Here is a 14,829-nt window from a genome sequence, read left to right on the forward strand (position 1 = left end):
ATAATTCCAGCGTCGAGGGACTTCAGTTACGTGGATAGGCTGGAGAAGCTGGGGTTGTTCTCCTTAGAGCAGAGAAGAGTGAGAGGAGATTTGATAGAGGTGTTCAAAATCATGAGGGGTCTGGACAGAGTAAAGAGAGAGAAAATGTTTCCATTGGCAGAAGGGCCGAGAACCAGAGGACACAGATTTAAGGTGCTTGGCAAATGAACCAAAAGCGACATGAGGAAAAACTTTTTTATGCAGCGAGTGGTTAGGATTTCGAATGCACTGCCTGAAAAGGGTGGTGGAGGCAGACTCAATCATGGCTTTCAAAAGGGAATTGGATAAGTACCTGAAGGAAAAACATTTGCAGGGCTACGGGGAAAGGGCGGGGAGTGGGATTAGCTGAGGTGCTCTTGCAGAGAGCCATCACAGGCTCGACGGGCCAAATGGCCTTCTTCCGTGCTGTAACCATTCTATGATTCTACCTAATAGCACTGTGGGAGTACATTTGCCACACAGACTGCAGCGGTTCAAGGAGGCAGCTCACCACCACCTTCTCGAGGGCAATTAATGATGGCAATAAATGCTGGCCTTGCCAGCGACACCCACATGACGTGAATGCATAAATAAAAGAATTTAAAAATAAAAAGAATTCTGCCATCTCAAATGTTGACTTGGGCTGCTGGAGCACCAACACGACCCTAATCCTGCTAACATGCCCTCTCAGATCTTTTTTTGTGGGAATTTGTGCTAATAATTAAAAAAAATAAACAAGCACTCATTTATGGGTGTGGTGCAGCACAACTTTGGTTCTCCAATGCTATGCCATCGAGTGACATAGTGACTAGATGCCTAGTGGAGGAAAGGCACAGGGATAGAGAGAAAACCAGAAAGAGAATTCTCCCCAGCCACTCAAGCGCACGTCTAAGCGTCCATCCCAAAGCACCACTGAACACCAAGAGAGGCCTGGGAGTGATTTCCCTGCTCACCCTCTCATCAAGCACAAAGCATATCAGAAATATACGGGAAAAGAGGAAGAAAAAGAAATAAAAGATTGTACAAGTTTAAAAAAAAATACATTAGGCACCATTAAACTTTCAAAACAATCATAGTGATCATTCCTACACTATAACCTAACTGTATATTAACATTAAAACTATAAACAATTTAATGCCTTAACAAGCTCGTATGGCACTTCAGTGCTCGCCATTTTCAGAGTTATCAGCCATTTAAAACAAACAATAACATCTTTACTAAAATTCTGAACAAAGGAGTGTTGTAGCAATGTAGTAAGAATTCATACATTAATATTTCAAACAACAAATTTGAGGTGTGTTCCATTATTGGGCCTGACACGATCCCATTAAATGTTCCAAATGAAGTGTTTTGCTAGATTTCATGAATTTTAAAGGACATGTTTAAAGGCATGTTAAAAAAAAAATTCCATTCACTACAAGTGATTTATTTTTCATAAGTTTCAAACTGCGTGGTAATTTGAAACATTCTTCAAGACTGAAGTTCCTATTACAGTGCTCACCACCGTCCACGCTTATCACGGGCAGCCTCCTATACCGGGGCAAACGGCACTAACCATTTACCGTTTCCACTGAAGACAATTACAAAGGCACTGCAAACACATTAAGTGCGTTGACTATTTCAGGTACTTCAATAAGCTTTTTGCACCTCGTAAAAGTACGATTACTTTAATTATTTAATCCTTTCTACTTACCGTCTGAAAAGCTCCGCTGATTTCAGACAAATCGAAGTGTTTGTTGAATGTCTTTCAGTTTGTACTGTTAACTATTCACCTGAAGAGTTGAGTGCCTCAGTACTGCAGTGCCACTGCTTTGGATCAGCAGCGTGGTGAAATACTGGCCGAGTGATGGGATTACATGCATTTACCAGCCATCACTCAGGCCGCCAGATTTCATGGTCTTTCGAAGTACTGTGTCCCTCTGCTCTTTAGGATGTTGATGACTCCCACATAAACAAGGTAGAATTGGAAGCCAAAAGCAAAATACTGCAGATGCTGGAAATCTGAAATAAAAACAGAAAATGCTAGAAATACTCAACAGGTCAGGCAGCATCTGTGGAGAGAGAAACAGAGTTAACGTTTCAGGTTGATGGCCCTTCGTCAGTACTGAAACGTTAACTCTGTTTCTCTCTCCACAGATGCTGCCTGACCTGCTGAGTATTTCCAGCATTTTCTGTTTTTATTTCAGAATGGGAAGCCAAACCGACTACTGACACTGTATTTATTCGCCACTTCGCAGTTTTATGGTCCATCGCATATAGCGGGCAAATCATGTTTTCAGCGATGGGGACTGTATTTTGAAATCCAACCTTCCTTTTTATCTGGGCTCCTCTAATTCTGGCTTCTTGAACATTCCCAATTTTAATCGCTCCACCATTGGCAGCCGTGCCTTAAGCTGCCAAGGCCCTAAGCTCTGGAATTCCCTCCCTAAACCTCTCCGCCTCTCTCTCCTCCGTTAAGATGCTCCTCAAATGATCTTGCCTGGTTCAGTTTCCCAGCTACAGCAGGAATGACCCAGGAAATGTGGCAAATGCAAATGGGGCAGGAACCCAATATTTTGGGTATCTGCCCCTAGTCCTCTGCCTAGAGCTTCAGAAAATGCTGGATGTGGGATATTTAGCAAAGAAAAATTGGCCCCCATTACATTAAACAGCTATCTTGTGTGTGCAAGGGTTAATGTTCTCTTAAAATTGAATATAAAATGATACAAATAAAAACATTGATCTAAAATCCAAGAGTAAAATCCTGGTTCAATAAGAAGAAATGAGAATGGTGCTCTCTTCATGGTTTTCTTTCCCCCATTGTGCTGCTAATTTTGCTTCTTGCTTACCTCTCTTCCCCACATTGAAATATTATAATAACAGTGCTCTCAAGGTTTTCAGATAAAGTAGGTTGAGCAGGGTTTTGAATTACTTAGGGATCATGAGGCACCTCTGCAGAGAATTCCAATGTAATTGACAACTGATCCATAAAACATTCGGTCAAAGGAAGTGCCATTGGTCCCTGCAGAGATTCCAGCACCAATCAATCCTGTTGGAAAAACCTGTCTCTTGCAACAAACCCCCTCAGATGTGAAACATGCCATCGTGCTGAAGATAGAATTCCAGGGACATGGTTTGTTATTTTCCTTAAGTTTAGTTGAGAAACCTTTCTCCATCAGTAAGTTTTATAACAGTGGGTATTCAGGCAATTGCTGAAAGCTGTATAACAATTAAACATAAAACTTCCTTACATTTTACATTTGCCAAGAGAATATTAACATGAGGGACAAATTATTAATCTTTTATTGGATAGATTTAATAATCATGTTCAGAGAATCTATAGCTCTGTTAAATAATTAACTTTTGAAATTAACTATTATGATTAGGAAAAAAATGAAACATTTATGCCTGAAAAAAATTACATCTAAGCCTGAATATATTTATTAAAATGCCAAAATATGAGAGACAGTCTTTGGTATAAAAGTTTAATGTTTCAGGAATAAATTTTCAAAATCCTTCTTGTACTCAATAGACCTTCAGAAACTTGCCCTGGGTTATCACTCTGAATGAATTGTAATTCTGATTCATTCAACTGCTTGCAAATAATTTAGAAAGTTATTAAGAGTCCATGGGTTGGTCTTTAATGAGCTATGGACTCAGGCACTCATATCCCCGGGTATACTTTGTTCTGCACATTTCATTTTTGCTAGCAATTAAAGAAAGTTATACCTGACCTTAATCAAAATTCTGCTTTCAAATGCTATAAATCTAAGTAACATTCTTGGCCTACCCAGGCTACAGATTAAAGCATACAAGAGGGAAATATTTTCTATACACCTAGAAAATGCTCAAAGTTTCTCAAAGACAGCTGCAAATGTTTAAATTTTGCAACAAGTTTGTTTATGAGCCAACAGGCAGCTCTGGCAATGGACTTCTGCAGTAGTTCTGTTATTGTCCTCAGCTAGTTCTCGTCATAATACTCTACAAATTAAAGATGCAAATAAATCCAGAACCAGTCATTTTCCCTTTAAAAATGCACATATTTTTCAGTCAAATATCAGCCTGTGAATTAACTGGGAGCTTAATTTTTGAACCTTAAGGTCAATTAAAGCATGATAATGTTAAAGTGGCTGCAGCCATTGATTCCGCACTGATGGTGACACAGCAGTGAACATTGCAATCCTAGCATCAACAATCTGCCAAATTAAAAACACAGGCAAAGTAAATGTTACAGAAAATCATTGTTTTTAATCTTTGGACTGGGAAATTCTGGTCTCCCAGTTTTGTTTAAAGCTCTCAGTTCTCATACTGGGGCTAGTGATTGGGACAATCGTGTGCCAGAACTGTGCAGATTGCCCAGCTCATGTCTTTCACGAAAGCAGCTCAATCAATGACGCACTTTATAACTTCAAACAGAGGCTTATTACTGCAGGATGAGTTAGCTCGTCTGTTGTGTCAGCAAGCTATCCGCACCCTCTCAGCGCAAGAATGGCTCATTTTTTCACCCTGTTACTGCCTTGAATGTGTGTAGGCTGAGTACTCCTGCCCACCAGCTACTGAACTCAATTTTCTTGGCAGCATTGACACCACGACAGACACAAGAGGCTTAGTATCATGTGTCACTCTGCTGGTCTCCAATTTACAAAATCTAAAGTTTGAATTATTTTTGATTCAACAATAGATGTGGGAGAACAATACCATCATGAAGGTGTTCAATTTTACATGAAAAAAGATGCAAGTACTTCCTTTAAAATGTTAGATTTCTTACTAGTTTCTCAAATCGCCTAGTTGATTTCCAAAATACTTCACTATTGAAAGTAGTACACAGATCACTGTTTCACAGTATCCATAAGATAACAGACAATGTCGGTGGTACAGCACAGTGCCCTACCATTGCAGTGTGACAGCAGTACAGCAGTGCCCTACTATTGCAGTGACAGCAATACAGCAGTGTCCTACCATTGCAGTGTGACAGCAATACAGCAGTGTCTTACCATTTCAATGTGACAGCAATACAGCACAATGCCCTACCATTGCAGTGTGACAGCAGAACAGCACAGTGCCCTACTATTGCAGTGGCAGCAATACAGCAGTGTCCTACCATTGTAGTGTGACAGCAATACAGCACAGTGCCCTACCATCGCAGTGTGACAGCAGTACAGCAGTGTCCTACCATCGCAGTGTGACGTGTGTACAGCAGTGTCCTACTATTGCACTGTGACAGCAGTACAGCAGTGTCCTACCATTTCAGTGTGACAGCAATACAGCAGTGTCCTACTATTGCACTGTGACAGCAGTACAGCACAGTGCCCTACCATTTCAGTGTGACAGCAGTACAGCACAATGCCCTACCATTGCAGTGTGACATCAGTACAGCACAATGCCCTACCATTGCAGTGTGACAGCAGTACAGCACAATGCCCTACCATTGCAGTGTGACATCAGTACAGCACAATGCCCTACCAGTGCAGTGTGACAGCAGTACAGCACAATGCCCTACCATTGCAGTGTGACAGCAGTACAGCACAATGCCCTACCATTGCAATGTGACATCAGTACAGCACAATGCCCTACCATTGCAATGTGACATCAGTACAGCATAGTGCCCTACCATTGCAGTGTGACAGCAGTACAGCACAATGCCCTACCATTGCAATGTGACATCAGTACAGCACAATGCCCTACTATTGCAGTGTGACAGCAGTACAGCATAGTGCCCTACCATTGCAGTGTGACATCAGTACAGCACAATGCCCTACTATTGCAGTGTGACAGCAGTACAGCATAGTGCCCTACCATTGCAGTGTGGCAGCACCAGTGCTGTACCATTGCAACACATCATTAGTAGTTTTAAACATTGATTTACCTGGAAATTATTACAAAGCAGTAATTTATATATTTGTGTACATATATTCTTCTACAGTGTTGCTCACAGTTAATCAGAAGATATGCTATTTCATAACAAAAGGGTGCAAAGTCATGTAGTGCACAGTATCTTTATTGCCCTGATTAACAGTAATGAATAATTGAAATTCTGTTTTATTATGGGGTTTTAATGTTTTTTGGGATTACATTTTGAGATTCTGTCTACTATTCTGTGAAAACCATAAATGTGGCCTTATTATAAATATTAATAAATTAATGAAATATATGTGCAGGTTTTATGAATTAAATAATGGGTTCACCAGAGAATGGAGAGACATTAATTAAATATGGTGAGGTACAAAACTCAAGAATAAAAAAATTAATGAAATAAACAGGTAGAATTCACAAATTTAAAATGACCACACCAGAGATTTGGGTGAACTTAAAGAATGGTACGAAACTCAGAAATTAATGGTACGAAACTCAGAAATGAATGAACAAATTAATTAAATAGGTGGGGGACTGATGAATTAAAAGTCATCATACCAGAAAATTAGTGAAATGTAGTAAATAAAACAGAGTATGGAACTCACTAACAAATTGTAGGTTTCGGGAGTTAAAACGGGTTTACAGAGAATGGGGGAATGACAATAAGTAAGTGAATAAAGTACAATAAATAGGAAATGGAGTGGGGAAAGCAACATTACAGAGAATCAGAATCGACAGAAAGGAAGTAAATAAAGCGAAATGTAAAGTTGAGAATAATCATTTTACTAAATAAAGATAAAAGTCAGCAAAATGAATTAAATAATGAGTGAGATTCATGAATTTAAAGCGGCTTTGCACAGAATTGGGAGAAACAACCCCAGACAATTTAAAGTCAGCAATTACATTTTTTATACATTAAAATCATTGAGTAGGTTCATTTTCAAAACGCAGTGTAAAGTCCTATGTCATATTATCTCCATGGAGAAACCCAATAAAGTGTCAATATTTCATTACAGTACCTTTTACACCTGTAGGTCTGTAATAGGGGTTTTCAGTCTTTAATGTCATGTAACATTAGTTGCTAAAACAACAGCAGCGAAAACCAAACAAAGTTTGGGTTTGTATGTAGTTGCAGACTCTAGTCACTGATGTCACTGTGGCGCATCCTAAGCTTGCTTCAGCCAGCAGCCATGTTGGAATGGTAATCAAACTGAATTGCTGCAAGGCCGAGAGAGGCGCCATTGAGAGGTAGGGGGAGGGTCGAGAGCGATAGAGGGGGATGGGGAGAGGGGGATGGGGCGAGGGGGATGGGGCGAGGGGGATGGGGAGAGGGGGATGGGGAGGTTTGAGAGAGAGAGGTTTGAGATAGAGGGGGACGGGGAGAGGGGGATGGGGAGGTTTGAGAGAGAGAGGTTTGAGATAGAGGGGGACGGAGAGAGGGGGACGGAGAGAGGGGGATGGGGAGAGGGATGTGTGGTTGTTGAGAAAGAGAGAGGGGTCATGGGGATGAGAGTGAATGAAAAACACATATAAAGCGAAAGGCAGACAGTTGTTTCTTTTTATTTGATCTCTTTAAAAATTAAAATGAATTTTGAAAACAAACAATGCCTTTGAGGGAAAAAAGGAGTGTAGGAGGAGGAGGTGGAGGGAAACAATTTGAGAATAGGGGTCCTCCAGCCTCTTATTGCCATCTCCCCTTGGGAGGAGTGCGAGGAATTGGGTATGGCGTGGTTGCAGTGGTGGCTACTTTCCCTCATAATCCACACCATGCCATTCGCCACATCCCATCCAAAAGGAAGAAAACAGAAAGAGAAACAGAAGACAACAGGGAGAAAAGAAAAGTGAAGAGATAAGAGAAGCAGAAAACAAGAGAAAGAGAGACAAAAGAAACAGAAAAACAGCAACAGGAATATGACATGTAAAATAGATTATTATTCTCCAATTTACCATGTGCAATGCCATGGAGATCGATTAGTAATATATGAAAATGTTTATGACTGGTGCACTACCTGTCGACTTTTTCCATTATAAATTCTGATGTCCACATTTTGTAACAAACTGCGCCTGCATAAACTGTACATGCTGTAATTACATCTTCCTCCCAGTGCAAATGCTGCAGTGCCACTACTGGCAAGAAGATGCAAGTACAATGTTGCAAGTTTACATAGGCAGCTTCCATTGTAAATGAGGACATAGGAATTTAAAATGGTAATATAAAAATGAGGACAGAATCCATGGCTTTAAAATGGGGACCGAATATCTCTTGTCCTCAAACCTCAATTCACCTGAAGACTGCATTTGGTCTTGACTCCCCCTGTGCAAAGCCATGGGAGATTGACTAGTAGATATATACTGGTAATCCACTCATGGCATTCAGATGATGCCATAAACAGTGAGGATGAAACTTAAGCTGTTCACAAGTACATTCTGAACAGAACAACAGAGCTGAAATCACTTGTTTGGAAGCTTTTATTACTTTAAGTCATATACTATTCATGTCACGGTCTTATTTAGTTATGGGTCTGTTTTATGCTTCCAGAGCTGACAGTGGCAAGGCTGATAGCCAATTTGCTGTGTTGCTGATAGATGATGACAGGCACACAGAATGATTAACAATTGTGATATATTTTACTGAGCGTTTACCTAGAAATAATTTGCATTGATTGTTGGGAAATTCTATTGCTAGTGTTCTATTTATAGAATAAAACAATGGAGAGGAGCACAACTCAACGTTCGAAACCAGTGCCCAAACTGAGCTCTGCTGGCTTGGGAAGGGGGGCTTGATGTATTTACATTTCATCCAAATACAAAATAGAAATTTGGAGCTGAGCCAGGTTTTCACTTTGCACTGAGCTAAGGGAAGTAATAACAGTTTTATTGGGTTGGATTAAACTATGAGTCAATGGAATGCCATTTACTGATCTCTGCAGCATATTACAAGTTGTCTGTAATGCTGCAGTTGATTAACGCTAACATTTCAAGAAATAATCAGCAGCGTAATCAGGAGTTCCATTTGAGTCTGTCTCCTGCTCCATGAAAGATGACAGTTCTTTATCGGGCTGTTTTACTGCTCTGTCTACACTTTGACAAAGCCAAACTGAATTTATTTATCATCAATGCATTTTCAGATTAACCCCAGGGAAAAGGCTTTAGGATCATCATTTCAGCTCCAGTACTTAAATCATTTCCCCACCATTTTTCTGCCCTTTTCTCTTTAGGGTACTAACCCTTGCTCAGATATTGCTGCATACCTTGAAGTCCTCTTGTACCTTACATAGAATCAGAGAATAGAATTATAGAATGGTTACAGCACGGAAGACGACCATTCGGCCCATTGAGCCTGTGCCGGCTCTCTGCAAGAGCACTTCAGCTAGTCCCACTCCCCCGCCCTTTCCCTGTAGCCCTGCAAATTTTCTTCTTTCAGATACTTATCCAACTCCTTTTTGAAAGCAGTGATTAAATCTGCCTCCACCACCCTTTCAGGCAGTGCATTCCAGATCTTAACCACTCGCTGCGTAAAAAAGATTTTTCTTACGTCGCCTTTGGTTCTTTTGCCAATCACCTTAAATCTGTGTCCTCTGGTTCTCGAACCTTCTGCCAATGGGAACAGTTTCTCTCTATCTACTCTGCCCAGACCCCTCATATTTTGAACACCTCTATCAAATCTCCTCTCAATCTTCTCTGCTCCAAGGAGAACAATCCTAGCTTCTCCAGTCTATTAACGTAACTGAAGTCCCTCATTCCTGGAATCATTCTCGTAAATCTTTTCTGCACCCTCTCTAAGACCTTCACATCCTTCCTAAAGTGTGGTGCCCAGAATTGGACACAGTACTCCAGTTGGGGCCGAAGCAGTGTTTTATACAGGTTCATCATAATTTCCACACTTCTGTACTCTATACCTCTATTTATGAAGCCCAGGATCCCGTAAGCCTTTTTAACTGCTTTCTCAACCTGCCCTGCCACCTTCAACAATTTGTGCACACGTACCCCCAGGTCTCTCTGTTCATGCACCCCCTTTAGGATTGTACCATTTAGTTTATATTTCCTCTCCTCATTCTTTCTACCAAAATGTATCACTTCACACTTTTCTGCATTAAATTTCATCTGCCACGTGTCCGCCCATTTCACCAGCCTGTCTATGAAGTCCATCACTCTCCTCCTCACTGTTCACTATACTTCCAAGTTTTGTGTCATTTGCAAATTTTGAAATTGTGCCCTGTACACCCACATCCAAGTCATTAATATATACACAAGTAGTTATTCTTCATAGCTGATCTGACATTTCATTAATTCTGTCTGTGAGTTCCCCAATATTAATTTTGTAAATTACAATGACATTTTTAGTGTGAAATGGGCCATTTGGAGAGAAAATTCACAGCTGGGCAAGAATGTTCCCTGTAAGCTGCGCTTTATTCTGCGCGGCCTGTTTCTTTCCGTGCGCGGCCCCTTTAAATTTCCGCGCATGCGCGGTATTTACAAATGGAGAAGCCGTTGAGTGGCCTGCGCGGGACCATTCACTTAGAGGGAACATTGATTGTGACATGTATATACAATAAGTACATAAAGAAACACTGCTCTTTTTTGGTCAACGGTTGTCTAACATGTGTGCAAACCCATCACCAGGCTTAAGATACACCAAACACAATTATTTAGAAATCCATATAGAGTTTCTGTTTACCTCGTATGGAGTACCTGTTCCCTCTCCACCCTTAAGCAACAACTGAGGCTCTGATACACCCAGATAGGCATCGGAATAGCCCTGGAGCTTAACTAGCTAAAACTATGCAGTGCATATTAGCATGAGGCTATGCTTCCCACTACTGTCCAGGTAGGATCACCCTAATCCTTAATGCATTTGTTTTATAGGATTATCTGGACCTAATTGGAATGATCCCCATCTCCAGTGATAGCTCTATCCTTGCAGGTACCAATCAATGAGCCAGTTAGTTGTTCAATGGTACCTGCCTTGTTCCATTATCTGATTACCAAATATGCCATAGATAATGACTCAGTTCAAATCTCCCATTGCCGAGCATGTCATCTTGGTGCCAACCCAATCCTAAAGAGACCTAAAGGGATGCTTATAGAGAAATACTGCTGGGTGACAGGTGCTCTGAAGTCAACCTGATCTGGAATAAGATTATAATTTAGAAAATCCAAACCCAAAGTGTTAATGCTTTTGCTCTTTCTTTTCATCTCTAAATTGCTTGTGCTCGGTTTGCAATGGGTGAGCTGTGCCTTCAGGTAACATATATCCTGCATTACAAAATTAGTGTCTTTAATGCACAAAATCAATCAGGATTCCAATAGGAGTAATTCAGATTTACTTGGATTAATCTGAATCACCAGTTGAATCAGAGTTGTTGCGATTTGAATTCAGTTCAGCGTTCATACTGCTGAATAGCATGATGGCACCATTCATTGGAAATCCAGTGTGAACCACCAGAGTGGTAGGATGCAGGTTTGAGCTATTAATTGTCCATATTCTGAGCTCCTGATTTTGGCCATTTCACTATGGGGAAGCACTGTGAGAGATCAGGCAGTTCCCTGGCAGTAGGAGAATGGGAGGGCATGTTAGGCTGGTCCCAGACCTGAAACGTTAACTCTGCTTCTCTCTCCACGGATGCTGCCTGGCCTGCTGAGTATTTCCAGCATTTTCTGTTGTTATTTTAGGCCAGGAAGAGGCCAGGGTCAATTCCCAGTCTGTGGTGAGTTAACTGGTATCAGTCAGGGTAGCACTGCAATTGGCCATGGGTTAAGGAGGGGGAAATGAGCCAGGCTTCCTGCTTCTGATCACCAGTGATCTCTGGTAGAAGTGCATGGGTGGGGATAAGAAAAGTTCTGTTGCGATGCCTTCTACACTGAAATAGCCTACTCTCTGCCAAAGCTCGAGCATGAATAATGACCACTTGGGCAAGTACTGGAGGGTACCTGTTGCCTATGGATCCTACCCAATAAGGATTCAACACCGAAGATTGGTTGAGAAACTTTGAGAAAAAGGAACAAAAGGCTTAACAAATTAAAAATATAATTACAATTGAGCATTACTCCCCGTATAATTGAAGGAAAAAAGTACAAGATTTTCTTTAAACAAAATAAAGTGAAGATCGTCCATGGGCTCTAGACAAAGAAACATAGAAGATAGGAGCAGGAGTAGGCCATTCAGCCCTTCGAGCCTGCTCCGCCATTCAATGCGATCATGGCTGATCATCCAAATTCAGTACCCTGTCCCTGCCTTCTCCCCATATCCCTTGATCCCTTTAGCCTTAAGAAGTATATCCAACTCCTTCTTGAATATATTTAATGAATTGGCCTCTACTGCATTCTGTGGAAGAGAATTCCACAGGTTCACCACTCTCTGGGTGAAGAAATTTCTCCTCATCTCTGTCCTAAATGGCTTACCCCTTATCCTTAGACTGTGACCCCTGGTTCTGGACTCCCCGACCATCGGGAACATCCTTCCTGCATCTAGTCTGTCCAGTCCTGTTAGAATTTTATAAATTTCAATGAGATCCCCTCTCATTCTTCTAAACTCCAGCGAGTACAAGCCCAATCGACACAATCTCTCCTCATACGTCATTCCTGCCATCCCAGGTATCAGCCTGGTGAATCTTCGCTGCACATACAACATGGGTACAATGCTGCTTGAACTAAAACAGGAGAAATGATGGCAGTTTATTTTCCAAGTTACAACGTGAACAAGGTTTCCTCTTACCTCCTTGCTCACACAGCTGCTGAACCAGGGCATCCTTGAATATGATTTGACCCCTCTGTGTAGCCGTAGCCCTGGTAAAATAAGATGAAAGAAAATGTGTAAGTAACAATTTTCTACACTTGCTGATTACTTCCCTCAGCTGATAATGTAAATCAAAATATAGCATTGGTAGGTACAATGCTTAAGGTTCATTGGCCAAGATTGCACGCCCCACCTCCCCATATGTAGTCAATAGAGGAAAAATGCATCCATCCTTGAAGTAGTACAGAGAGGGAATTTTGAACTGCCTCTGATTTACACCTGACCTGCAGATGCTTCTTTGTGACCATTGAGGGGCAAGAGTTAGAGTGGTTCATTTCTCAGCATGGCTTATTATAAATTACCACACACAAAAGACTAAAGTTGCATAGAACTATTAGCAATGAAAAGTATAATCAAATGCATCCCAACAATCCTACTACTGAACAAGATGGCTGCGATGATATATTATATTTCTTCTCTAGATTGGGACACTGCCAATTGGTAAGCTGGGAACTGACTAGAGTGAAATGATTTGGCATATCGAAATGGGGGTCCCTGTAGAGATTCAATCCAGTAAGCACAAGCGTATAAGCTAGCAGGCAGCATGCTTCTCGGTTTTTGTGCGCGTGCATATATATGTGTGCGTGTGATTTCTCTAGCCACTTTGCACTTTTCATTTGTACATTCCCCACTTCTTCAGTTCTGATTTGCTGCTTTTTTTTAAAAAAACACTGAGCCAATCAACAAAGTACGATGATGTAAATGTGACATTAGAGGAAACAAGAGTTAGGCAACAGGAAGTGTGCACAGATACAGCTTTTAATATATAGATTATGGATTCCTTGCTCCAAAGACCTGTCACTTTTCTTTGAAGTTTTTCTCAATTAAGTAATTTGATAATTGAGTACTATTGAAAGAAAACACAAAGGCCTAGAAATTCAGTATCGCCACGTTTGGGGCGCTATAGTCGAGCGTGCGCTAAATTTAGCGCCCGGTGCAAATTATCACCACCTTCAGCGAAATTGAGTTGCTTCGCCTCAAGAGGTTCTTGGTGCGCTAAAGCAGGCGCTGCACGACTATCCTAAGGCGCTAAGCCGGAGAGGCGAGGCGCTACCACCAAGGGCGGGCGCAGCGCAGGTGCGGCCAGTTAGCGATTGCAGGCAGACACGCTGGCGCCGGTCACCTCTTAAAGGGGGAGGGTCGATTTGGCTTGCAGCCACGCCCTGCACGTTGGAGCCCTGATTCTCGGCCTGGACAGACCTGCTGCGACATTGTAACGCCTAGGACCATGGAGAGGGCCAAGGAGCGAGCGCAGCGGTTCAGTGAGGGGGCCCTGAAGGTTCTGGTTGGTGCAGTGGAGCACAGGCGATCTATCCTGTTTCCGGACAGTGGCAGGAGGGCGCTGCCCAACGAATATCGAAAAGCTTGGAGGGAGATGGCACACAGAGTGACCTCCAGCAGCATGGTACCTAGGACCCCTGTGCAATGCAGGAAGAAGTTCAACGACCTCACTCGGGTTGTCAGGGTGAGTACCCTTTCCAGTATCCTCTTCATCCCTGCATGTGCACCTCACTTTATGGCCAAGGGGTCCTGAAAGCCCCAATGCCCAGCCCTCATCCAACACCTATGGGCCTTTCATGAAACTCACATGCACATTCACCACTTTACACACTGTAAGGGCTATTCGACCATGGGTGGCAGTGCAGCCAAGATCAGGGCTTCACAATGTACTGAGAGCCCGTCCTTTCTCTTGCAGGGCAAGCTGGCGCACAATAAGAGGCAGCAGCAACGGACCGGGGGAGGCCGTCCTTAACTTAAAGACCTCAACGATCTGGAGCAGTGAGTGGAATGGATTATGGCAGGCCGGATGATTGGCCCCGTCGCCACTGGAGATGCCGACCCCATTCTGGACAGCAATGGTAAGGTCATCACCTTTTTGACCTCTCTCCTTCCACTTGTGCCTCACACCAGCATCCTTTGCCACTATCGAACCAATGCAGTGCATTGCAGCACTCATGCCTCCCTCGCTGCCACCCTGTCCTCACGCTAAAGCAACTCTTGTACCTCCCTGCTTTCAGATGCTGATTCGCCAGGTGAGGAGGCGGGTCCTCAAGCTGCCACTGTGAGTGATTCTGAAGGCGAGGAGGAGGAAGCCGGACCATCAGTGCCACCCTCAGCCGAGGCAGCCCATGGCCATAATGGGGACACGTCTTCCCTGGAGGGGAGCAGGGGGGGGAAGGGTC

General features: G+C 42.5%; 1 protein-coding gene across 1 annotated transcript in view; it reads right to left on the reverse strand.

Annotated features, from left to right (window-relative positions):
- Positions 1–14,829, reverse strand: part of reln (reelin) — a 391,712-nt gene that overhangs the window by 283,792 nt on the left and 93,091 nt on the right. The window contains exon 4 of the mRNA XM_086010451.1: positions 12,566–12,636. Coding sequence (XP_085866577.1) covers positions 12,566–12,636 — 71 coding nt within the window. The remainder of the gene's footprint in view (positions 1–12,565; positions 12,637–14,829) is intronic.

Source organism: Somniosus microcephalus, chromosome 17, assembly GCF_052327205.1.
Source record: "Somniosus microcephalus isolate GS21.2 chromosome 17, FLI_Smic_1.0, whole genome shotgun sequence".
Taxonomy (NCBI): Eukaryota; Metazoa; Chordata; class Chondrichthyes; order Squaliformes; family Somniosidae; genus Somniosus; species Somniosus microcephalus.